Below are 26,947 nucleotides of genomic sequence, written 5' to 3'. Positions count from 1 at the left end.
ACAGGTTAAAACGAGGTATTGCAGTTGAATTTTGTGATTGGTTACTTGCTGTAAGTCCCAGAAGTTTGACATCATCATGCTCTGAGCTCTAGTATAAAAGCCCCGCCCATCTTTGGTTCTATAACAGTCAGTCGTTAGCTTTAGCTTTAGCATGACTCATAGGCGTATTATTAAAATCTACTGACTTACACAACTTTCCGATGGACTTGGAAGCTAAAGAACAGAAGTTGAGTGAAGTTGACATTATATCCAGTAAACTCCGTCCTGGTGATGAATTAATGAACATTTCACTCTGGAGTGTTTGTGTAATACGTTAGCCTTTATTAGCTATGATGCTAGCAGCATTAGCACTCTCCGACTCTGGTCCCCTTCGGACCTGTAAACCCTCAGCTGCGCCGGCAGCCCCGCATCTCAGTCTGGCTCCACTAGCCCCGCCCCTTTTTTGGGGGTATTTTTCAAATCTGGGCTGAGAATGGAGTCAGCCTCCAACTGTTCTGTTTGGTTTCCCTTTAAGATAAGCAGTAAGAAACCAGGAAAACTCTGAAGACACACCTGGAATTCACAGATTAGTTCAGGTGAACGGATCATCTGTGAGTTCTGCTGTAATAGATGAAGATTCACTCAAGTCAACCTTCTCCGCTGGACTCCAGCCTCCAGTGGTCACTTGAAGAACTGCAGCATTTGGTGTCCAGTTTGGTAAAATAGGAGAATAAACACAAACATATTCATTTTAGACGGGGGCTTCTCTATTTCTGTGTAGATTTTTTCTGACCTCTCCTGACCCCCAACCGCTGAGCACAGGAAACCCCAAACCCCCTCCTGTGTCCTGTGAGGAAATCTTCGTCTTCATCAGGTCTGCATCACAGTGGTGGGTGTGTCAGCGTTACTCAACAGAGGAAGCCCCGAGCTTGCAGCTGTGCTGTTGTAATAAATTCTTCTGTGAGACAGCCGGCTGTTTGATGGCGGCCGGGCGGGACTGTGCGAGCCGCGCTCTCAGCGCAGGTGTGGTGGTTGCAGGTAGGTCCAGGACGGCTCTCTGACCCAGAAGGAGCAGCTGTGGTCACTGATAGCTTCTGCCTCTCCACAGGGGTCCTGCTGCTGCTCCTCACGGCGGCTTTCCCGGTGGTCCAGATCTCTGTAGGTGAGTCCTCGTCACGGTTCCTTCAGGAAGGAAGTTTGTATTGAAGCCTCAATGAATCAAACTCTGAACTCTCAGTCATTTCATGTATTTAAATGTGTACTGAGTGGGGGTGGTGGGCAGGGGGGTGAATCAGGAGGGATGAAGAGAGAGAGGACCCCTCCCAAAATAAGTACACTTCAACTAAAGTACACTTAAGTATAGAAAAGTATATTTCCCGAAGAGCACGCTTAAAAAGTACACTGACAGTTTACTAACAAGTATACTTCTTGGGATTAAATTGACCCACTTTTAGTTTATAAAAAGTATATTTAGAATCATCCTTGAAGTAATCTTTCTGGTATCATATTAGTTTACTGGCAATACACTTTAAATGTACTCTACGTTTATGAAAGTACACTTTGAAGTATATCTAATGTAGCTTTTAATGTTTGCTTTTAGTTTACTAGTAATAATCTTTTACTGATTAGTGTATTAAAACACATTTTGAATATACTGGAAATATCCCAAGAATACATTAACTCCACTTTTAATTCTGTGTCCAAAATGTTTAAGGACATAGACAAATAGAGGCTAAATATATTTAGAATTGGAGTATTTCTAAGTATAATCTGAGTATACTTAACATGAATTTATGAACTTGAAAAGTTTATAACTGATATGCGTCTAAAAAGTAAACTAAAAGTACACTATCTTAATTAGAATATAAAAAAGTACACTTATTTTTGGTGAGGGGAGCTCTACTCTTAGATTGTTTGTTGTTTTGTCAAAACCTCCAAACATATAATATATATATATGTCATATATACATTAATATTCTAAAAGTGTTTAAAGACAACAGTGATAATACATATGTTAGTAGTTAACGAGTAACAGGATTCGTCTAACAGCTGCAATAAAATCCAATTAATACCAGAAAACATAAATAAAATAACACTATTGGGAAAAACAGTGAGAAATATTTTCAGACAGTATGATCCGTGACCAAACAAGAACATTTGAAAGTATTCAAACAAATATAAGGAAGAATCTTTAAATATATTTTACTACACGTTGGATAAGAGAAGAGAACAGAAAACTGACCTGGAGAAGAGAGAAACTTGGAAGGTGAATGAAGGACAGAAGAATTATGGGTTAAATTGGGATAAAGCTGTAAATTAACCATACAATATTTTGTATAAAAACATATATTTGAAAAATATAAACATTATAAATAAAGAGAATTTGAAGTTTCTGATCTGTGATCCTAACAAAACCAAATCAATGTCCTATGAAAATAGTAATGTTCTCGCCCTTTTACAGTATGAAAGATTTGGATAAATGAAACTATAATCAAGAATCAAACGAGAGTTTTTGGAAACAGAAGTTCTGATCTTCATCATTATACCCAGAGATTTGGTGGTTTGTTCTCTCCAGTTCAAGCTCTCATCAGTGAAGATGCTCATGGATTTACTGGATCCCTGAGGCGCCTGAACAGATCCCAGGATCATTTCAGATGTTGGTGCTCCTCTGAGAACCGTCTCTGTGTTCAGGTGCAGCCTTCCTACTCGAGTGTCCGGCCGCCCCTCTCCTCCCCGTCTACGTCCTGGTTTTTGGGGTCTGGGTTCTGCTGCTGATGCTCCTCTTCTCTGGGCTGAAGCTGCTCTGCTCTGCAGCTCCTGCTGGCGTCACCTGGACCCTGGGGGCCATCTCCATCCTGCTCCTCCTCCTCTGGATCCTCTTCGGTGGGTCCCGGTGCACGTGGGGTGCACGTGGGGTGCACGTGGGGTGCAGGGCTCGTGCACGGTGGTGACGTGTCGTCTCTCTGCAGGCAGCTACCAGGTTTACTCCATCTATCCTCCAGACTACCAGAGGAATGAGACGGACCCGAGCGGCCCTCCCCAGGACGGCGTCCCAGCAGAGAACGGCTCCTCCTTCAGGGAGGGGGGGCGCTTCTGCAACAGGAGCTTGTACCTGCTGGCCTTCTGGACCACCACCATCGTGCACGTGCTCGCAGGAAGCACGCTGCTGGGCACGCTCTGCCTGTGCGCGTCCATGAAAGGCGTGGAGGTGTTTGTGCAGCACCTCCAGCCCTGAACGGAGCTGCAGACCAGATCCACGAGGATCCGGATCAGACTGTGGCTTCACTCAAAGTGGGCGGGGTCAACACCTTGCTGCCACAAAAAGAGAAACAGAGTGAGAGTCCTGAGGTCACATGGTGTGGGATTATGGGTTGATGACTCTTGTTTTTAGGTATAAATATCAAAAAGAAAATTGACTTTTTGTAACTTTTGAAGGATTTTTTAAAATAAGACATTGTTATAATGATAAATCTAAATTAACTTTTTTTGATCAAATTAAAACATAAATATTAAAAAGAAAGTAGCCTTTTTGTAACTTTTGAAGGGTTTTTCAAAATAAAAGACACCTTATGTCTCAAACTATCATCTCAGTGCAGCAAAATCTCACTGATTTTCTGTTTGTCAACAGAAGAAAAATATTGAAATGACATTTTTTTAGTTGGTGAATTTGATTTTATTTGTGCCAAAAATGTTTGACCAGTGATCTTCCATGAGTATTTTAATGTTGTGATTTAAATTATGTCTGACCTGTAAATACAAATTTTTTTTATTTTTTTAAGGGTGTCAAATGTTTAAAATGCCCCCTTGTGGATGAATGAAGAACAGTCAGTCAATCCGTATTTCATCCACTTCTTAAACCTGCTGTCTTGATGGTTTGGGGTAAACTCCGAGTCATTTTCACACCATCTTAAAATCTCTGAACATTCCCCCAAATGAGAAGATTTTATTATTTTATTCCAGACAGAAAACATCACATTTAGTGTATGTTCATTTGATGTTTTGATTTTTTAAAGCTGAAGTGGTTCCTCTTTTATTGGGTTCCTTCTATTTCTTTCCATCTGCTGTGTTGTTGGAGAACACAGACAGACTGGAGGTCTAACTGGACTGTAATATAATGTTTATGAAAGCGAGGAAGACTCATTCCTCCCTCCTCCTTTATCAAAACTTGATCCTTCGTTTTTTACCTTTCCATTTGTAGCTGGAAAATATTCTAACTCTGCAAATTGTTTTTGAGGTTTAGAAAATGTAGGGATTGGAATAAATAGAAGAATATTCATGTTGATTGACTCTATTCCTGAATAAAGGGATAGATTCTTGAAGGCCTTCAAACAGAAGACGAATGTGTTTGAAGTCTTAAATCGGTGTAATAAATTAATTGTCTGTGCTGAGGACAAACGCTCAGAGGCTGTTTTCACATCTCTTTATTGTTTAAACTAAAGTTATTAAAAACAAATGGAATATTTACAGCATTCGTCTGTTAAAAATCAGATTAGTGCTGTTAAATCAGAGCAGGTTTTCCTCAGTCAGCATCAGCAAACATGTGAGGGTTCAGAGGCTCGGTCCAGGTCCCAGAGTGAGGCGAGTTCTGCTGCTCTAGAGGAAGTTCCTGAGGAACACCAGCCTGTGAGGGAGGAACTTCTCCCGGCACAGAGGACACTCGGCCTGAGGACAGGAGCAGACGTCAGCGCAGGTCTCCGTACAGGACACGAGCATCTCTGAGTGTTACTGAACACTCTAAAACTACACTTTTAAAAAAACTTTAAAACTCTAACTTTTTAACATAATTATTAACTAAATATGCTTGCAATACTGCTAGTGTGAATGCCGTAAGCTGAATTTGGCTGCTGAAGAAGCTCGTGCTGATAGCTGAAAAGGCTAAAGTTTATAGCTGAAAACATTCAAAGCTGACCTCAAGGAAAATAAAGGTAAAAAATGATCAAATTAATTGAAACTGTTGCTAAAAATATGAAAGTAACTGTTTCCATTTAATGTTATAAAATACGTTCACCCAGAGATTATATTCTTTTTACTTGGTCGCTCTTATTTTGAAAGCTGAAACTACGTGTCTCGATAGCTGCTCTGAACATTTTCACTGAACCAAATCATTCCTGTTTTTACAATTAATCCCTAAAATATCCTGTAGAACAAGTGAATTTATCCTGGGAAGTGATTAAAATGTGTAAGAGTAATGCAGAGATGTGCGTCTTTGAAGGAATTAAATGTGAACAACGTGAATTTCTATCAACTTTTTGAGCTTATCGCATTTAAAATACGTGGAAATAACATCAACAGAAACAAAACTAGAACCCAAAGTAGAACCCGTTAGAATAATATCTGCTCAAATGAAGCCGCTACTTTTTTCCTAGGTTTTGAACCATGCGGCTTATACAAAGGTGCGGCTATTGTTTGAATTTTTCTTCCGCTGTTAGAGGAGCTCTAACCGGAAATAGAATCAAAAACAAAAGAACAAAAAATCTATGTAAATCAGAATACCCAACGCTACTTTTTCTTTAGCAGATAGAACACTAATGACAAATTACTAATTATTTTTTTTCAAATTCTCAATTCTTCATAATGGAAATCCTGCAAAGAAGTTTGTGTGGTAAACATTTTAAGTAGAAGGCCATGGAGCTTGCTATCTAGGAAGGACACCGCACTGCTCTACACAAGCTTAGCATCAATTAATCTATGCTTAGATGCTAGAGACAGCAGGTACATACATGTACATTCAAAATACAAAATTGTTCTCTACATGCAGTAAATATCACATTTTTCAACATAGATATCTGCGGCTTATAGTCCAGTGCGGCTTGTATTTCTTTTTTTTGCTTCTTTTTTTTTAAATTGAGCAGATGTGGCTTATAGTCCAGAAAATACGGTAATTATAAGATTTTCACTAGAACCTAAAATATCGAAAGATTATTCGAAATTTGTATTTAGACTTGTGAACGATCTAAGACAGTAAATGAAAATACAGTTCAGCAGGACATTCATAACATAAATACTGTTCATTTTTCAGTTGAAATCGGTAAGATTACCTTTTATTATTTACGTGAAATTGTGTTAAACGGCGTTCAGCTGTTGGCTTTGCTGTTCTAAAGCGAATACCTGAAGTAACTATTTGCCATTTTGTCTGACATCACAGTGAAAAGGGTCAATAATAAAAAAACAAACAATGTATTTAATCAGCTAGTGAGTATCTGGATGCAGTGGTGTCAGACCAGAACCCTCCCTGTCACAGGTTCTCCCTGCAGAATGCACACAAACCCCCGCATGGTGATGCAGTTTTAGGAGGCGGTGGAGTCCTGACTGACCTTGGTGTTGCACCACTCCGTTATGCACTCCCAGCAGAACAGGTGTCCGCAGGGCGTGCAGGTGGAGTTCCTGCGGGCCTCCAGGCACAGGATGCAGCGGGTGGCAGAGGGGGCGGAGCTCTGGAGGCGCTCAGGACTGAAAACAAAGAGGTCAGCCTTCAAACGTCCAACAACAACAGAGCGAGCTGGATCGGCGCCGGCCCGGTACCTGAGGCTCCGGTAGAGCTTCCACTCCTCCCGGGCCCTCTGTCTCTGCCTGAAGCTGCCCCACTGCAGACCCACACTGCCGAGCAGCTGCAGGAGGGAAACGGCCCCCAGCAGCCGGTAGGTGGTCCTGATGGAGGCGTCGTCCCCGCTCAGCCCCCCCACCCGCAGCTGCAGCACAAACCGTCACAACACAGTCAGCATTCCTCTGATTCATCAGACGGGATTTATTTATTCCAATAAACGCAGCATCATAAGCTAAACATGTGTTTGTTAGGATAAAGTGGAGCTGGGTCGATAAGAATCAATCAACCGATTTGAATTAATCTAAGTTAAATAAATCAATAATCCATTCATAAAAATATAAATCGATCTAAAACATAAAGTTAAAGTCTGCTAGCTTGACGCTAACGTTTAGGGTTTCCCCATAGGACGGCTAATGCTAACGCTCAGTCGACCTAAACATATATTCTGACGAAATGAGCATCTTTATATGAATTTTCTCTTTTAAGGAAACATTTTTAAAGTAACTGTTTGTGGTCTAAAACAGCTTTTTTATCCCACATTCTTTCTTCTTCTTCTGTAACAAGGTGTAATGCTATAGCGCGATCGCCACCTAGTGGCCAAACTGAAACGTCCTCCAGGAGAAGCAGAATAATGTTTGACATGTTAATGATCTGAACATTTTTGTTAGAACTTCTCCTTTAGGGAATCACTGTATGATAATAACAATCTCAATATTTTACTAATTTTACAGTATGTGAACTATATTTATATTAATAAATATATTCAAAAAATATAGTAGATTATTGTATAAATGTGTAAACTCAAAATTGGAATTGAATGGATCCAGGCTCTTGTGAATCGAATAAAATCATTTCTAGAAATGATTATCGATACCCAGCCCTACTTTAAAGTAAATTAAATCATTTACTTAACAGAGATCGAGTCGTTTTAGCTCTGGTTAATAAAGGAGTTCACAAAAATAACTCCTTTTTCATAAAAACTGTGTTCTTTAGTGTTCCAAAGGTAATATATGATCGTATATTTGTGTATAGTTTACTCTGAAAGACTTAAGAAAAGTAGACATGTTCTGTCTATATCCTCTGGTTTGGGTTGTTGCCATGGCCACAGTTCAAGAGGCGGAGCCCTGCCCCCCCTCGTGCACACTCACGTAGCTGATTCCCGCCGCTCTCTTGGACAGGTGGTAGAAGGAGCTGCTGAGGTAGAAGACGGCGGTGTGGAGGCGGTGCACGAGGGCCACAGTCTGCTGTACGACGCTGACGGCTGGAAGCCACGCCCTCCTCTGCTCCTCCGTCAGAAGCCCCACCCCCCTCCGCACCCACAGTCTCAGCCAGCAGCTTAGGCCCCACCCAGGCGACGCCCCCCGCCGCCGGCCGTCCTGACCGCCCTCCAGCTCGTTCTCCAGACACACCAGCAGCTTGTCCAGCAGGTACGGAAGGAAGGCGTGGAGCAGGACGAAAAGGCTCCGCCTGGTCCGGGAGGGGACCTGCCGCTTGGAGGGGTCCACCTGCACGATGCTGACATACTCCTCCCCCAACGTCTGAAACCCTGTGAGGCAAAAACGAACACCTGAGTGACGTCAGTGGAGCGAACGAGCGTCTCTGAGCAGGTGAAGCTTACCTGAGAGTGTGGTCAGGCTGAGGTAAGCCACGTCAGACAGAAGCTCCACCTCCTTTCTCCAGTCCAGCCAGAGTCTGGATCCTAAACATCCACACACACCAGACGGATCAGCTCTCTGACCCGAGAACACCTTCTGATGGAGGGAAGAAACAGCTGATACTTCAGACATGACGGCTGGTCAGCTCCTGGAGCCGAGCTCAGCCAATCAGAAGCTTGGAGGGCAGAGGGAAACGAGAAGAAGAGAAATGGTGGAGCAGAGGAGTGGACTGTCTGAGCCAAGAGCCAGGATGAACATCAGGATGTACACATCTCCTCTGAGGAAGCTAGGAACATGAAAACTGAAAAATCAAAGATCTCATCCGAAATCAATCCCAAAGTTTCTGCTCAGAAGGTTCAGAAAGTCACATGACAGATAAAGTTTTCACTTTCTGGACTGATGGAAGCCCGTGCTTCTGTTTTGTAACTGTTGCTTTGTGTTTTTTTTAATAGAACAAAAGATGAAAAAGTATATTCTACAACATCATAACTCTGTCATAAGAGTCATTTGGATCATAGGACCATGACTTTTCCTGAAAGCCTGTATATTTGATTCCATCAATGTTTTGTCATCACATTTTAGATTTTCTATCATTGAGATTCAGATAATGTAACATTTTTGAATAAAATTCATATTTATTTAAATATATAATAGAATTTTATAGAGATACATAAAAACTCTGAATACAATTTATATTAAAATGTTACACCATTTTGATTGACAGCTGTAAGGTCAAAGGTCACCTGTCAAAATGTGTTTGATGGAAAGGATATTCCTCATCTCTCTTACCCCTGAACTTAAGAAAGAACATATGTTATTTGGTTTGATAATAAAAATAAATTGCACTGTATATGAGGCCCTGCGACAGACTGGCAACCTGTCCAGGGTGAACCCCGCCTTCGCCCATCAGTAGCCGGGATAGGCTCCAGCACCCCGCGACCCCGAAAGGGAAGAAGCGGTCAAGAAGATGAATGAATGAATGAATTGCACTGTATAATAGTTGACACAACAATTATACGTGGTAATTTTTTAATACGTAAAAGCAGTTATTTTTTTTTTTTTTTAAATCCACAACAAAATGTTGCATCTTTCAGAGGGAACAACTTTGTTTTTCTCATGTGTTAAATGTGTTCAAACATAAATTGCTGTGAAACTTTACAATGAAGCAGAAAGTATTGGACTTTAGAAAACCTCGAACTTTTTTATTTTAATATTGTTGTTTTCTTTCTTCTTTTTTTAAAAAACTTTGTCCTTATTTTATTATTATTTTCTCTCTGCTCGCACCCCTCGTGCTTGTTGTTTGAACTTGTCTATAACTGTGTTGTCCTTGGAATTGTTAATAAAGATATATTTAAAAAAGAGGGAACACATCCGATCATTTCCGAACCCCTCCGATCATTTCCGAACCCCTCCGAGCGTTCCCACCGTACCTGCGAGTGTCTGAACAGCTTCATTCGCGTTGTTTCTCAGAACCGTTCGGTAGTACTCGTCCTTCTGACTGGACCGAATCAGCTGGGCCTGGTTCGCGTGAGCGAGCGGCATCGTGAGCGCGTCTCACAGAGACGCGCGTGTCCGCTGATGAGGCGCGCGGATGCAGACATCCAAGCCGCTCGTGGACACTCACGAGCGAACATGCATCAGAGCGGACCGGGACCAGGACCGGGACGGGTTCGGGCTGTCAAAGGTCCTGGTTCTGCCCAGACTTCCTTCTTCTTCTTCCCATGTTTCCCGGCAGGCTGTGCACTGCTGTGTGATGCTGCCCCCTGCAGGTGATCATCAGAATGCAACTGAATCTCATTCAGGCCAGTTTGACAGAAGAAATGAATGAAGGAAAATGTGGACATATTCAAACCTTTAGGTCATTTATAGACACGCCTCCTTCCTTCACTTCCTGCATGGAGGGTTTGAAACCTTCCATGGGGAGGCTTTGGCCTGTCACTGTCAAAGCTGCCCTGCACTACGTGCACATGCATCCGTGCACACGTTAATTCAGAGCTTGAAGCTGCTGAACCGGTTTCTTTGTCTCCAGCTGGTGTAGAATAACCTCAACAGACATCCATTATAAGCCCTCTCCGATCCGGTTACTGCCACTTTTCTTAGCTCTGAAGCTGCCCCAGGTCTGCACAGCAGCAGGTTTACCTGTGTGAGGGGCGGGACTAATGCTCTCACCTTCTCTGCTCCTCACAACAACACGTTTTGGATTGCTGCAGACGGGAGGTGGAGGTGTGGGCACGCTGAGCTGCTGAAGGAATGGGGGGGCCACAGCTCACAGGTAAACCTTCACACTTTCTTCTCAGGTGGATTCAGGTGTGTCATCAGAAGCTTGGAGGATGGTGTGTTCAGTCTGGAAGGAATGGAGAATTGCAACGAACTGAAATCTGGGACACTCCTCATGACTGAAGATATTCAGGAAGTATTTTATCTTCTGCTGATGAATGTTTTGGGATGATGCGACAGCCATGTCAAGAGCGGTACCCCTGGAGGAGGAGTGGGGTGGGTGTGTGTGGGGATAAGCAGAAGGAAAGATGAGATGAGGTGATGGAGAGGAGAGGTCCGGTTTTCCTCCTGGATTCCTGAACCTACCTGATGTTTTCTCAAACCTTTAACTGTAAAAATATAAAAGTCCATGGATCACTGGTCCTGGTTGTACATGTTTTTAGGATATATAAAAAAACAAATGTGCAGAAAAACTCTCTTTATCCAGTATAAAAGTTTGTCAGTGAAATAATAAATGTGGTTTACCCACAATTCCTGTTGTAGAAAAAAGATTCCTGTTGTTTCAGGGTCGATGTTCAATGTTTCATGAACTATTTTCATAAATTTACTAAATTAGTTTGGAGCTTTTGCATGCTTACCATAAAACATAATAATACATTTTATTTAAAAGCGTCTTTCAGGACTCTCAAGTACAAATAAAGTTTCAAACAAAAACAGATGGGAGGGACAGAAATGGGAGGAGGTGCTATAGATATGATTTCCTCGCGTATTTTGAGTTTGTATCAGAAGAGAGACAGGAGGTTAGTTTCTTCAAGAGATTGGGGCTGAACACCTGAAAACTTTCCCCCCGTGGTGCTGAGGCGGGGTTACAGGAAGGTGTGACAGCAGACAGGTAAGGAGGGGAGAGATTGTGGATGGGCTTACAGGTGTACAGAAGGATTTAGTAAATGATTCCTGATTGGACTGAACGGATTAGGGTGATGCGGTGGTGAAGGGGAGTTCTGGTGATGGTCCGGACCGCAGAGTTCTGGACCAGCTGGAGTTTATGGATGGATTTGTTGGAGAGAGCTAAGAGAGGGGATTTGCAGTAATCGAGGACCAAAATGGGGGTGGGAGAAGGTTGGAGACGGTTGATGCTACGATGATGTCTGGGAGATGTTGTTGATGTGGGATTAGAAGGATAGAGAGCTGTCTAGGACAAGGATCGGCAACTCCAGGACCGCAGTTCTGCATGTTTTCCAACATCTCCTGCTCTGGCATGTTCTAATTGGCTGGACACACCTGAACCAGGTAACCAGTCATGAGGGGAGCTTGGATATCTGGAAATCATGCAGACACTGCGGCACTTGAGGCCTGGAGGTGCCTATCTCTGGTGTAGGACAACACCTGAACTCCTGGGAGGAGGAGGTCACCAGAGAGTCACCAATAGAAAGGCTAAGCGTGTTGAGTTTGGAGAGAGTTGATTTAAGTGGTACTCAGTACCGGGTCTTCTGAAAATAGCTCTTTAGAGTACCACAATTTCTCCACGCCAAAAGTACTGCCGGTGAGTACCAGCAATACTTCTGCCGTGGAGAAGTTGTTATGAACTCTGTGTGACGGATTTCTGCTTTAAAATGAGACCGCTTGTTTACTTCCTGTTGAGGTTATCTCTATACATCGACTTAGCAAATCTCTGAGCACTATTCCTGGTAAAAAGATTATTTTAATAGTCGACAAATCACCAATTATTTTTTCCGATTAGTCGACTAATCTAGTCATGTGCAAACTGGATGTAAAACACACATCTTAACCGTCATTAGCTTTAAAATAACAAAAAACTACATATATAGAGTTACCTGTAATAAAGCCAGTGTGAATGTTGTAAGCTGAATTAAGCCGCTGAAGATGCTAGTGCTTATGGCTGAAAACACTGAAGCTGATAGCTGAAAATGCTAAAGCTGATAGCCAGCTACAATATTAGTTAAATGCGAAATTAGACAAAAAAAAAAAAAGGCTAAGTCAGTGAAAACAGCTAGCATGCAGCTGAAATATTAGCTAAACTCCAAAATAACCTAAAAAAACCGTAATAAATGCCAAAATAGTCCATAAAACTAACAGGATACCATTATAACTTTCAACTTCACTACACTGTGACTCCATATAATATAAAGTATCGACTATTAAATTAGTTGTCGATTAGTCGACTAATCGTGGCAGCCCTATTCCTGGTATCGTCTCATTTTTGTTATTTCTTACATTGTGTGTTGTCTTGTGTATTCACAATAGTTGTGTCTGAATTCCCCCCTAATCACTATATACTGCACTATTGTGCGTTCGCCATTTTCTAGAGGTGTCCGAATCTACCGATTCCGAAATCGAGTGCACTTGAAATTTCCCAGAAGTCTTTGCGAAAAACTAGCGTGCATTGATGGTCACTAGATTAGCGAATATAGACCACAATGCATTGCGGTGGAACAATTTTGAAATGTTTAAATGGAATATTTGAATAAATCATCCACATTTTCATCATCAGAACAGAGTGGAGTCATAAATAAACGTCGTGAAATGTTCATTTTTATTAGATTTTCACTTCGTGAAATCGGTGACGTCATATCCTGTGTTTAGAAAAACGAAAGAAAAGTAGTGAGCATCGTGACCGAATTATCTTTGAAATCCAGGGCAGTATATACTCCAGCAGTATATAGTTTTTAGTAGTTAATTGTTGGGGGGAATTCAGACAAAGCCATAGACATCCAGAAAGGCAAAGTTTACCTTCCTGAAACACCAAACACCCAATGCTCACAAAACGCTACAATGTGCTGTATGATCACCTGACCTCTTCAGATGAAGCGTAGAACATTTCAAACCTGTTCAACAGAACTTTAAACACTTAAACGAACTTTGAAGTGACTTTCAGACTACTGATCGTATTCTCAGCTGATGATGAGGAGATTCTTCCTTCTTCATGGAGCGGTAGCGGCGTGCGCTAACGGTCACCTCGTCTGTGTTGAGACGTTTTAGAAAAGGGAATCGCGTCTCAGACTTCTGAAAATGACGTCGACAAAATGTGTTAGCACTCTACTGACGAGTAATGAAAACAACTAACAGGTCATAAAGACAATGATAGTTAGATATGTCTCTCATGCTAGTTAGCATTAGCCTGAATGAAAGTGACATCAGTATTCACACATAATTTACTAAATACTGCAGTCAGTGCTGAACTTTTTTTTGGCCCCTGGATGAAGGGTTTAAAGTTAATATTACGATTTGGTTTAATACACCAAATGGTTCTGGAGTGCAGCAGTGTCTGCAGCTCACTGCGCTCCAGCTGCGCGACAGCTAACAGGACTTTAACATCGCAATTCTAAACCATAGCTGCAGTGAGACTTTAAGAACGTGCACATTCGGACCAAATGCTTTTGTATCGGGTTGTCTTGGGTTTCATCTACTTCAGGCTCAGAAATCATTGCCTCATGTGATTGTGTGAACGCCGTGACTCACTCCGTTTCATCACCTTGGCACACTGCTACAGGCTGCTGTGGCTGCACCTGAGTCACCTTTGCTGCTTCTGCCAACTGCTGTGGCCCAACCCAGAAGGGTCTTAGTCAGTCCCAGCTTAGACGTAACCAGAGCCAAGCTGCAATCAACACGTCTGCGGCGTTACGCTGTCACTGCCGGCGTGTATGAAAGCGACTGAAGTATCACAGTTAGACGGAGTTCTCACGGAGAAAACATTTCCAACCCGGAATGAGCTTCTGACCTTTCCTCACTTCATTTCTCTAAATCATTTCCTGCCTTTTTCGAGGTCGTCCACCTCTTTGCTGCAGCTGGTTGCTGGTCGCTGTGACATTTAGTGAAGCACTGTTTGAATCCATGCAAACACAATCATATGAGAACGGGAAATGAACATCCATCTGAGTCTGTCTGTCACCAGGCGCTCCGTCTTTGCTCGTCTTCACAGATGTTGCTTCAGGGAAGCTCGGACTGCAAACCTGCTCAGGGAGGGTGAAAGTTCCCTTATCTTCTTCAAGTTTTAGAAGTTTAAAAAAAGACGCGTCACTCAGCATCAGTCATTATTAGTTCTTGTTTTGATTAAAAGTCCATTTTAATTAGATTACATTCGTCACTTTTACAGTCAGTCGAAGGAAAACATAAAATATGACTCACGAGCGCCCTCTCTGTTGAGACAGTGCTACTGCATCACCTACTGTTAATAAAAAATAAACTTATTATCATTTTTTTAAATAAAGCGTTCGAATTTGGTCTTTATATATTTGTGCTTGCTATGCCAAATCTTGGGGTTGCTATAGCAACCCTTAGCTACCCCCTGGCGCTGCTCCCGGCTCAGGGGAATCCTCTCTGCTCATGCTTCTGATCCCATTCCTGCACCTTTTGATCCAAGATCTTTCAGGACTTGATTGATCTCATCCTGAGCTGTCCAGCTTCCGACACACTGAAGGTGTTTTCCTTCCGGAGGGCAAATATGAATTCTGGAGCTCCCCCTCAAAAACGACCCATCCAGAGGCCGCACTGTCACACAGGAAGAGGTTCTTTTCACGCTCGGATGTGAGTAACAGCATTTCCCAGGTAATAACATATCCATACAGACAAAGTTGTCTACAAATGAATATTTTGTGTGCAACTTTGCAGATGAAATATGAACACAACATTTAGTTTTGCGTTTAACATGTCTCTTTAGAATATGAATTTTGTTTTGAATATGAATTTCTCCTGTTTACAAACTGTCAAAAATATCTCACGGGTTCACGGGATGATACATCGAGTACCGGAACATCGATCCAGCTGAGCATGCGCAGTGCGACTCATTCATTAAACTACGATGGCAGGAAAATGATCTCGACACTGTAACTCCGCTGGGGAAAAAATGTATTAAGAGTCAAATCCTGCTGCCTTTTTTTCTTTCCTTTTTTTTTTGACAGGCGACAAAAACGAACCATATAAACGATGAAACAGACAAAAAGAGAGACGTTAATATGAGAATGACCCGAGCAGGCAGCAGAGGGATCCTCGTCTCTCTGCTCCCGTTCTGCGGTCCACCCTCCGGTGCCGGTGTTTTGCTAAGGTACGTCTCCCTGCCAGAATTTGTTTCCCCAGTCTCAGGAATCGTTTTGGCAGGGGGAACATATCTTTTTTTTAATATACATGTTTATTAATTTTTATACCAAACAAGACATATACCTTAAAAAGATAAGGCTCTAATATACCAAACAGAACAGTAACGCCTGAATTCCCCTCATTGGTTGAGACCGACCCGCTCGTCTGTCAGGAGGTTTTCTGTGAGCAGAGACGGAGCTGAGGAGGTCTGGAGGTTGTTGACATAACTCTCTTACAGCCCAGTTCTCATCTGAATCTGCAGACTCTTGTGTGGAATTCCAGTTCTGCCAGTTCATTCACACAAACACACCTGGACCAGTTTACCTCATTGAACGGAGATTTACTTTCTTCAACGTGTTTCAGTTTCAGTGCAACAAAAGAACATCAAACGGATTGAGAGATACCAGTCATGATAACAAACTTCAGGAACTTTATAAATGAGATTTTATGATGATAATCTTCAGATCAAGAAACCTTCCAGTACAGGAAGGAAAATGTATTCAGTGGTGAAACAGCTGATTACATCGAAGATTGAAGCAGTAAAACCCCAGCTGAACAGCTCCATCAGCTCCTCGTGGTCCTGGCTCGTTGGAGATCAGGTGTCGTCTCCCAGGGGGCTCAATGAGCGTGAGGGCCAGACCTTTCACGCTGATAAGGGGCCGGGTCTGGGTCTTCCTGGGTCTTCCTGTGCCAGTCCCCAGCCCGGATGAAATACAGAGTTGTGTCTGGAAGGGCATCCGGCGTAAAACTCTCTGCCAAACCAAGCGTGTGGATTGGTGATCTGCTGTGGTGGGATTCGCCAAAAAGACATAATGGGGCAACCTGGGAGAAGACATCTGCTTTGAATAAATAACAGCACAGCGTAAGGTGTAGCTAGAGGGTCAAAGGTCAAACAAGAGGCTTATGGTGACTTGTTAGCTGGGTACTAAAGAAGGACAGACTGAGATTCAGACATGTCCAGAGGAAGATGTTGGTTGAAGGATGCTGAGTCTGGAGCTGCAGGAAAGAGTCCAGAGGAAGACCAGAGAAGTTCATGGATGCAGAGATGAAGACATGAAAGGAGCTGCTGTCAGACAGATGGAGGAAGCTGATTGGCTGTGGCGACCCCTGAATTGGAGGGACAGCATATTTGGTCCTGGACTAAATGACAGCTTGTTCCCAGCAACAGCGCCCCCAAACGAGCAGCTGTTGGAACTGCATGAGTCGTGGTTCAGTGTTTTTATTTTAACCTTTTTTGAGCCAAGCTACACTTTTTCCTTGACAAAAATACTGCAGCACACCAGCATCCAAATATGTAAAACAGGAGAAGCTCTGAGGTCTGTATTGAGGTTCAGTCCCTCCATAATCTCACAACAATTTTTTGCAATAATTCAGGCAGAAAAGCTGGAAGTTGCTGTTTTTCCTAAATGTTGTAATAAAAGTTGTGATCGTTTTCAATAATAATTTTCAACTAAATTAGTTGATAATTTGCTCAAGTTGTTGTTTAACCGTTTATTAATTTATTAATATGCAATTTTATGTGACCTCACAAAAAACAATATTTTCTTTCCAAAGAGTGATTTATTATTATTTTTAATTCTTTATACATTTGTGCCAGAGCAAATGTTATGTTTTAACAATTATATGATCACAAAATGTTTTTTTAACACAGAAAAACATTATATTCATGTTTATGTTCACTTGTAACAGAACAAAAAAAGTGAACATTTTGACGTTTTATTAATTTTATTTTGTCTCAATAGAAAATGTAACTTTAACAAAAGTGTTTTATTTATTTGTGGGTGAATAAATCGTTTTATTTTAGTAGCATAGAGCAAAAGTGCAGTCACTTTAACCCAATGCATTGTGGGTGATGCAGTGCAAAAACTGTTCACCGGATCCCAGGGGAAGCTATCCCACTAAACACGAGTTTAGCTGTTATGTTTGTTGGAGCTGTGAGACTTTATGACCCGAGTCACAACAAAAAGTGAGGACGTTAACAACTTATGATTGGTCAGACTGATGACATCATTAAACCTAAAGAATGATTGGCGGAGACAGTTTTTTTTTCCAAAAAACAGCTAGCTGTGGCTAAATAGCGGGATCATCATTCTTATCAAAAACTCTTTATTGGGATCAAATAAACACACACTGGTGGAAAAACCTGTTGTAGTCTTTGGTCTGTCACTGACAGCTCGGTCTTAGAAACCGTTCTAGGGGCTTACATTCATGAGTCTTTCAGTGGATTTAAAGAGTCAGTTTATCAGAATCACTTTGGGAGAGAAAGAGAGACGCCAAGGAGTGTTTGATCAAAAACAGTTTGGAGAGTCTACACAGAGTTCACAATGAAGAGCTTCTGCTGGTGCTGATCTATGATGTCATCAGACATGATATCATCTGTCCTTGTTCTCTTTTATTCCTCCTCTCTATGGTTTATCTCTTTATCTGTTCTGATGCTCAAAGACTGTTTAGAGTAGATTTCCCGTTCACTTAGAGATCAGTCTGTATGGAACTACAAACCCATTCTCTGCTGAAGCGTGCACCTATCAAAGGGCTGCTGCTAAACGCCTGATCACACACCTGAAAGAAAGTCTGAAAATGCTTAAGCCTCCAGAAACGAGCTTCTCATGGCGACTCTGGGACTTCTGCAGAGGACAGAGAACTGGGCAACATGGGGGTCTCAGTCTTCATCCCTGCTGGGAAAGCTGCGTTCTGTCTCCTTTGTAACGCTTTAGTTTCAGCAGGGTGTTGGTTTTCAGCTGCTTTCAGCTCCAGGGTCAGTGGGGGGGCTTGTTTTGTCCAAGTCTGCCTCTCTGGAAACCGTGTAGATCTGACAGTGAAATAAAACTTTTAATACAACACAAGGATGGTAAAGACCCTCATTGCAAAGGGGAGGCTGTTCTGGTTATGTTGGAGACATCAAACAGGTCAAATTCTACTAGGAAAATGGAAAGCTGAATTTAGATTTTTCTCAAAAAAGGGCAAATCAGATAAAATAATTCATACTTAATCATGTTTTTTTACCCCGATAAATAATCTTGCATTGCAGACAAATGTTTGTTTCTTCCCTCAAAGTGAGGAGCCTTTCATAAATATGCATCGACCCTCTGACTGGTTTTTCAAAGTAATGGTATCAGATGTTTGATTGGCTAAACTTCAACCAGTGAAACTCACAGAAGAACTAAATGGTGGTTTGCTCGATGTTTAAAGTAAATGTAAGAAAAGCTCATCTCTCTCTCCTTTGAGCTCAGCTGCTGCTTTACTGTCAGTAATGAAGTTAGGAAACGTTTTTCTGTAAAACATTTCATAGCTTTACACCCCCCCCCCCCCATGCTTTAAACCTCCGGAGCTCCAGTGTTTCTGTTGTTACGTCCTGCTGCTGGACCTTTCTCCATCCAGTTCTTCTGGTCACCTGGCAGGTGTGGCCAACGTTCCGTGATTGGCACCTGCTGGCTATTTAAGACAGAGGAGGCCACACCGAGGCAGGCAGAGACGGTCTGAGTGTCTGTGTGCGCGAAGAGTGAGTCTTCACGCACACAGACACTCAGACAGCAGCGGGTCGGCGTGGTGCCTTCAGGAGCTCCATCAGTCTTCGTCATGTGAGCTCTCAGCAGGTTGTTGGAGCTGCAGGAAAACAGCAGCATAATGACGATTGAAGTTCAGATTGAAGCTGATTCTTGCAGCATAATTGCTCTCAGAGTTTCAGCATGAACCTTAATTTCAACATTAATGAATGCATTCATGCACACAAACATTAAACATTAAGATCAAACCAAACTCATTCACAGATGCCGTTATTAAAGTAAGAGGAGCTCCAGGATGATATTTTGCTGCACAACATTAACTGGTGAAGCAGAAAACCATTAAAACCATCAGCCAAAACACACCGAGGACGAAGGACATTTGATCATGCAGATGTTAATCTACTGTTTCCACACATTCAGAGCTCCAGGCTGAAGATGGGAGGCAGCTGCAGAATGTGTTTTCTGAACACCATCACTCCATCACTCCTTCCTCTGCTTCCTTACTTCTGCTGCCTGTCCCTGCCAGCCAGCAGCAGCAGCTCTCGCAGCGCCTGCTTTACATCTGTAGCTCCGATGAAGGAGGAGAAATGATGAACATTTGATCTGATCCTGGTCTGACCTGTTGGAGAGTTGTGCGAGTGTTCAGAGAAAAAAGGGGAAAACTTCAGCCGAGACTTCAGAAGAAAGAGTGAATAAAAGCAGTAGATTTCATGTAACGACCCAGCTGCACTTAGACGACAAACTACAGCTTACCCAGAAGCCTCTGGGGTTTGTTTTTCAGGGGAATGCTCATCTCAGCCGGTTGTGAGAGCGAGCTGTTTAACCCTTTAACACCTGAGCTTTAGCTCCAGCGTTTGTCCTCTTTGACTTGCCGTAACTTTTCAACCGTTAACACGATCAACGTCATTCCGGCAGATTCTGAAGCAGAGAAACATTGATCGTGTTCACGGTAACCAAGGGTAACCAAACACTAAATCAACCCTTCCTGAAATAGTGTTATATCTACTTACATGTCATGTGATTTATTGTTGCTTAAGGATTCATAATAACCTGAATCTATGTGGGAAAGATTTAAATATCTGATCTTAAGTTACAAACCAGATAATAAAGTAAAGAAATGGTAAGGTGGAGTCGGGGTGGGATTACATAAATATGCTTCCTTCCATTCCCTTTCAGACAATCTCCTTAATTGCTTGAAATAAACCATTTCTAATCTAAACTAATCTAATGTTTTTTGGCTGTTGACTTCGATAAATGGGGCTTTAGAAGTGCTGTCTGTTGGTCCAATTACAGATCACAAATCCAAGCCACACCTCCCCCGCTCAGCCTGCCTCCCTTAGCCCTGCCCCCTTTTTTGGGCCATTTTTCGAATCTGGGCTGAGAGTAGACTCAGCCTCCAAGAAGATTTATACTAGCGAGAAACAGAGCTATCAGAATCAGACAGGGGGAGTCAGGGGTGGAGCTACAAAAGCCACGCCCCCTCAGAGGAGATTTTTGAAACGGAGGCTTCAGATCCACATGAAAAATGGTTTCTTAACACATTGTGGGATCTTGGTTAAAAACTTCATCATCATTATTAAAACACTACTGGGAACGTTTTTTTTTTTTTTATTAAACAAAATTGACATGTTGGAACTTAAGCTCTGCTGGTAAAAGCTGGAAGTATGAGGTCATTGAGCGTGCCATCTGTGCTCAGACAGTCCTGACACTCAAACCTGCACGTCGTGTTGGTGATGAACTGAGGAAGGTTTTCAAAATATATGACTGAAAAAAACTCTCATCTGACTGTTTAATAATCAACCTGTTTATGACTAGATCCTAGAGATCTAATTTAAGTATCTTTGCTCCAGCGTTCACGTTAGCTTTTAGCAGCTGGATCAGGTTTCTCTCCGTGAAGCCCCTCCCTCATGAGATCAGGACTTTCCTCATTGGTTGGTGTCATGTGGGTTTGGCTTGGACTGTGTTGAGGTTCAGAGCAGCTCCAGTAAAACCCTCAGCTCCTCCTCTCAGAAACCGGCTGGTCTGAAGGATCCTGTCGCCCCTCGTCATACGTGCAGTTTTCTTCTGCTCCTTAGCATGTTGGAGCTTTTCAAAACCACAACAACGCTTGATTAACTGTTTTTGTGAATGTATATATCTAACTAGCCTTTAGAGGTTTAAACCGTTTTATTTTCCTCAAATGTTTTGGACTTTGGTTTATCTTACAGCCTTTAACCTCAGAACTTTGTAGATGATGATTTGTAGTTTGAGTCTTTCCTCACTTTTCCTTCGTACCGCAGCAGCTTCAGTGTCAGCACTCAGCTTTGTCAGTGGACTTTCCATACTTGAGTTTTGTGCAGACTGCTGCATGGATGTCGACTGTGTGAAAGGCTCATTCTGAAGCAGTTATGACTGTAAGGGTGTGATGTTTCTTTAGATGCTGAATGAGCCTCCCCCGCGCTCTGAGAGCGCCGTGCGGAGCGTGCCCAGACATGCAGCTGACCCACAGCCTTTGTGAGACGGTTCCCGACATGTTCTCCGACCGGCCCATCGCATCTCTCTCACCTGGCTCCTCAAACTGTTCAGTTGTGAGAGGAGCGGCGGCTGAAGGAGGTCAGGCAGCGTTTGCTCTGTAGGAGCAGCTGAAGGAGGCAGAGAGGAGCTGCATTCACGCTCATCCAGACTGAACCTTTGAACCTTTTTGTGGGAGTGGATGAGTAAACAAAGGAAGCTTCTGCGGTGTGGAGGTGAGATAGGCTCGCTCACGTTTTCATTCATGAGATTCGCTCGTCTTTCCTTTCATTCTTCCAGTTCTCTAATTTAAGCTCTCATTCTGAACACTTTGATGCTTCTTGGGATGTTCTGCTGTCACTAATCAAGCTAAAGAGAGGGGTGACCTCTGACCCGGCTCAGTCATCAGCTCGCCGTGTTATGACGAACCTCACTTTGTCCCGAACGTGGAAGTTTGACCGGTTTGTGACTGTCTCTGAGCGCTGATGCTCCGTGTGGAAAGGAGGATTCTTTCATGCAGTTCCTGCAAACTTACCAAGAATAACGATCGACTTTTGGTGTTTCAAATTGTGTTAGTGAGGAGTAACCTTAAGAGTAGTGGATCCACTTTAGAGGGGTTCCTGGTAAAAATGTCCACTACCCAGCCAGCAAGGGTAAGTGCGCCCATATGGTTTAAAAGTGGGCAAAACTGTGACCCTGAATGGGTTTGTCCACAGTTTATGAGGTGGGGCCACCTGTGTTTACCCACATTGACATAAGTGGGGATTCAGTGGGTTGGCTCGCTATGCTAGCCTCCAATGAATCGAGCTAGCGAGCTCCGCTGTAGCGAGCTCCACTGTAGTGAACTAGCTAGCTCTGGCATATAGAGCTACCTAGGTCCACTATATTGATCTAGCAAGCTTTGCTGTATCAAGCTAGCGAGCTCTGTTGTAGCTAGCTCTGTTGTAGCGAGCTTTGCTGTATAGAGCTAGCGAGCTCCGCTGTATAGAGCTAGCTAGCTCCGTTGTAGCGAGCTCCATTGTATTGAGCTAGCGTGCTCCGCTGTAGCGAGCTTCACTGTAGCGAACTAGCTAGCTCTGGTGTAACGCGCTACTGAGGTCCACTAAAGCGATCTAACGAGTTTTGCTCTATCGAGCTAGTGAGCTCAGCTGTAGCTAGCTCCGTTGTAGTGAGCAAGCGTGCTACGCTGTAGCGAGCTTCACTGTAGCCAACTAGCTAGCTCTGGTGTATCAAGCTACCGAGGTCCACTATAGCGATCTAGCAAGCTCCGCTGTAGCGAGCTCCACCATATTGAGCTAGCGAGTTTGCATTCCTTTTCTAATCAGAACCTACTACAGTACATTATCGTTCATCATTACCTTCTCACCTGTTTGCCGCGCTATTTTACATAGCCAGAGTCAAACATCATCAGCCAAAAACTCAAATCTTTCATTTTCAAATGTATTCCTCATGATTTTCCTCACAGCAGCTAAATGAAGTAAAAGAGTACAAATATTCTGGTGTAAATGTGTAAATATAACAACTATGAGTAAAATAATGAAAAGCAAACCAAAAACAATCCTCCAGACTAGTTCTGTCACTAACGTAGAGGAGTACAGCTGGAACTCCAGAACAAAACACAAAGAAAAAACGTGTGCTGTTGACAAGCGGGTGAAGACGCTGTGTGTCTAAAACAAACAAACCTCAGACAGTTAGTGAAGCTAAAGTAGAGACAATAGAAAATTCAGAATTTAAAAACGAACACAAGTGTGTTTGAGATGAAGTAAAAGAACTTTCCTGAACAATGATGGAGGTGAAATGGAATGTAGAGATGAAGGAAGATTGTTCCAGTCGTTGGAGCTTCAACACAAAAAGCATTTTTCCCAGATTGTTTTTAATGTCTCGGAACAGAGAAGAATACCTGGTTATTAAGGTGTACATTATGTAACGAACCGGGTTATTCAAATAAAAAGGAAGGTCAAACAAATGCATTTAAAATTAAGTTGAAGCCAGTGAAATTGTCTTCTAGCTTGTAATGAAAGCCAACCCAGTGGTTCAAACAATGTGCAGTGATGAGTAGTATAGAGACAACGTAGAACAGAGCGGCACATAGGGAGTGTAAGCAGGCGGAAGAAGCGTTGAAGTAAATTATGAAGTAAATTATATCGGCATAGTCCAAAATAGGAAGTACTAATTGTGATATCAGTCTTCTTCTGATATGGAAGTTAAAGCAGTGAACTGATTGATAGAGTTTTACGACGATAGTTTAATTTACTGGTGATTGATTAAATATGAGTTTGGAAAGATAAACTAGGCTCAAACCAGACACCAAGATATTTAAAATATTTTGTTCTCTCTATATGTTTGAATGCAGATTAAGATTTAGACCACTTGGGTTTATTGTATTTGTCTGTAAGATTATGCAATATGATTTAGTTTGATTCAATATCAGCCAATGTTGAACTGAGTCAAAGTTATGCTGCAAGCACTTGTTAACGTCAGCAATGTTTGGTTTGCAGAGATAAATTATTGTATCATCGGCATAAAGATGGATGTTGCAGTTTGAACTGGAGTTTTGAAGGTCATTGATAAACATCTAAAATAAAAGTGGCCCTAGAGAAGATCCTTGGGGAACACTTTATAGATTACAGTGAGATCGGACTCTCATGTTACACGTACAGGAGCGCCTCTTGTATTAAGCAGCAGGTTTGTTTACATGACTTTCAGTGTGAAAAAAGGGAAGGGGGGTGTCCCTGAGACTCTCTGTCCCTGAGATTCTCTCAATGGACAGAGAATCTCACTGGGTTCAGCACAGCCGTGGTTTTGGTCTGTGTGGCTGCAGTCCTAAAAACCCAACAGATTCTTCTTTTCTGCTGTAGTAACATGTTTTAGGCTCTGTGTGGATCCCATTGTCATGTCAAACTGGCACTCATGTGGGTCTCTTCCCTGTTTTTAGGTGGAAGCAGCCTGGCATTCCTGTGACCCCGCCCTGCAGCAGAATGAGCTGGACCGGCCATCTCTGACCAATCCCTGACGTTCGTCTGATCCTCACAGTTTAGTCCCAGTCACTGGAGCTGACAAAACCCGATGGTTAAATGAAGGTTTTTGTGGAACTCTGAGGACCTCTTTGAGGTAGGACTCAGTTGTTAAGCATCTGTCCTGGGACGAGTTTAACACCTGGAGAAAGACGTCGATCTCAGCAGGACGTCACCTCTGGAGCTTCTCCTCAGTTTCAGATCTGTGAGGAACTCTTGGATTTGATCCTTCAGATCACAGAAACAATCTGACTATCCATCATACCCCTAAACGTGCACAGACACATGCTTCAGACCTCAGTCTGTGCCACGCTTCGACGTTCCCATCAGTGGTCATGGAGTCTATGGCGGGAAGGATGGCCTTAGTGACGGATTCCCCCAGCATGTCCATTAGGTCCGGGACAACCGTGACGACAGATGAGAACTCCTTTGTAAGCGCTGCCAGCCTTCCCTGCAGCCACTTCCTGTCATCCAACGACCTCTTTGTCGGTAAGTGTCTATAGCGTTACGCAGACCAGAACACGAGCTTGGGGCAGATGTTTGACCTGCACTGGTTCAGTTGCTGCTTTGTTGTGTTGTGGTTTACTGGCTGGTGCAGTTTGTGGTATTTCTGACCACGTGTAAAACCAGAGTTTGTCTTTTTATATAAAGATTCTTAAGGGAAAGAGTGCTGACTGTTGGTCCTTGCCAAATCTTTGTCTTTTTAAAATAAATGTGTTTTATTTTTGAAAATATAGTCAAAAACTGTAACAGCAGCTGGATGGCTCAGTAGCTAAGTACTGGTTTGCACCCAGGTTCAATCCCCAGGGTGTCCACTGATCTCCATCCAGATTGGGTCCTTAGGCAAGACCCTTGACGCTGCTGCCTAACTGGGTCCCTGTGTCCTTCAAGTACAGGGTTGCGTTAATTCAGTGAAAAAAGGCAGACAACACCAGATGAACATTTCAGGATTTATTGAAATGATGACATATAATCTCTTCTTCGCTTTCATGCGGATCATTCTCCTTTCTGCTGATTAATCCACATTTAGACCAGTCCTCTCAATTCATCGCTCAATTTTTCCACCAGGAAATAGTCTGTTCCCTTTTATTCCCAATATCCCCCGCCTGCTTGCTCCATTCTCAGATATGTTTAGGATCCATCTCAACATGTTGTGTAGATTTCTCACCAGCCCATAAGCTCTTATGCCATCGCACCAAGTTTGAACGCTAAAGAATGAGCGTTTCTTGGCCAGCTGCACAAACTCACAACACAGACAGCCGGCGTCTGCTGTGCACGAGCAGGAGGAGGGCGAGGCATACTCGCGAATCTTAGCTATTTCTAAGATTTTTGAAAATAGTGTAAGGAGAGAAACAGGTCTATATCTGTAAACATGTGATTGTCTCTGTCTTTATTTGTAGGGGTTACTTATGTAATTTCCTTCTGGTTTGGGAATGTCCCAGTTTGTAGTGATAAATGATGTAGAGATGCTATTTATCACATATTATCCCCACCTTATCTATACTATCTCAATCTGTTTAGTACTTATTTTTTCTTGATATCAGCTCACTCGTTTTTCATATTAGAGAGCAGGATTGAACTTGGATCTTTGTGGATCATTTCTGTCATTGTTTTTGCTCTTTAAAGATTCAGCTTTTAAAATCTGGATCCACATTTACAGCAAAGTTATTGAAGCTGTTTCAGTAAAATTCATATATAAAAATGCTAAATAATGTAAATGATAATTTTGTAACCAAGATTAATATACATAAACAAATTATGTTCTAACTCATCAACTAAATAATCTGAGTTCATTTTTTGTCCCTCTTTAATGATGGTTAAAAACTCCTAAACTTTTTTCAAATTGTTTTTATCTTCATTCAGTAAATGTTAAAACACAGTTTTTATTGTAGCTTGTTATTTCAGTAAGTTTATTTCTGTGTAACTCGTGTCTCTGCCCAGTCTCTCTTGAACTGTGACCTGTTTACATGTATTTTGTAAACCAGCAGTAAACTAGTAGTTAACCTGTTGTTAAAAAGTTGTTAACCCGCAGTTAACCAGTAGTTAACCAGTTGTTAACCCGCAGTTAACCAGTAGTTAACCAGTTATTAACCCGCAGGTAATCAGTCGTTAACCAACAGTTAACCAGTAGTTAACCAGTAGTTAACCAATTGTTAACTCGTAGTTAACCAGTAGTTAACCAGTTGTTAACCATCAGTTAACCCGCAGTTAACCAGTTGTTAACCATCAGTTAACCAGTAGTTAACCAGTTGTTAATCATCAGTTAACCAGTAGTTAACCAGTTGTTAACCCGCAGTTAACCAGCTGTTAACCAACAGTTAACCAGTAGTTAACCAGTAGTTAACCAGTTATTAACTAGTTGTTAACCAATAGTTAACCAGTAGTTAACCAGTAGTTAACCAGTTGTTAATCAGCAGTTAACGAGTTGTTAACCATTTGTTAACCAGCAGT

General features: G+C 42.3%; 3 protein-coding genes across 3 annotated transcripts in view; 2 read left to right on the top strand and 1 right to left on the bottom strand.

The window, feature by feature from the left end:
• Nucleotides 1-409: 409 nt before the first annotated feature.
• On the top strand, nucleotides 410-4,378 carry LOC118598974 (transmembrane protein 272-like). Its single transcript, XM_036212914.1, has 4 exons — nucleotides 410-1,017; nucleotides 1,088-1,141; nucleotides 2,671-2,862; nucleotides 2,949-4,378. Exons 1-4 carry the CDS (start codon nucleotides 960-962, stop codon nucleotides 3,212-3,214), a joined length of 570 nt encoding a protein of 189 aa, XP_036068807.1. The 5' UTR covers nucleotides 410-959; the 3' UTR covers nucleotides 3,215-4,378.
• A 7-nt stretch (nucleotides 4,379-4,385) lies between these two features.
• On the bottom strand, nucleotides 4,386-9,935 carry pex10 (peroxisomal biogenesis factor 10). Its single transcript, XM_024292627.2, has 6 exons — nucleotides 9,609-9,935; nucleotides 8,142-8,222; nucleotides 7,672-8,069; nucleotides 6,502-6,668; nucleotides 6,294-6,429; nucleotides 4,386-4,641 (listed from the first exon to the last, which is right to left on the bottom strand). The coding sequence occupies exons 1-6, from the start codon at nucleotides 9,718-9,720 to the stop codon at nucleotides 4,573-4,575; spliced, it is 963 nt and encodes a 320-aa protein (XP_024148395.1). The 5' UTR covers nucleotides 9,721-9,935; the 3' UTR covers nucleotides 4,386-4,572.
• Nucleotides 9,936-21,597: 11,662 nt separating this feature from the next.
• The window catches only part of plch2a (phospholipase C, eta 2a), a 94,620-nt gene continuing 89,270 nt past the window's right edge, over nucleotides 21,598-26,947 (top strand). The window contains exons 1-2 of the mRNA XM_024292573.2: nucleotides 21,598-21,718; nucleotides 24,418-24,985. Of these exons, the coding sequence (XP_024148341.1) occupies nucleotides 24,832-24,985 (154 nt within the window). The 5' untranslated portion in view covers nucleotides 21,598-21,718; nucleotides 24,418-24,831. The remainder of the gene's footprint in view (nucleotides 21,719-24,417; nucleotides 24,986-26,947) is intronic.

Source organism: Oryzias melastigma, linkage group LG7 (genome assembly GCF_002922805.2).
Source record: "Oryzias melastigma strain HK-1 linkage group LG7, ASM292280v2, whole genome shotgun sequence".
Classification (NCBI taxonomy): domain Eukaryota; kingdom Metazoa; phylum Chordata; class Actinopteri; order Beloniformes; family Adrianichthyidae; genus Oryzias; species Oryzias melastigma.
Note: the sequence above shows the minus strand (reverse complement) of the source record. Positions and strands in the feature narration are given on the sequence as shown.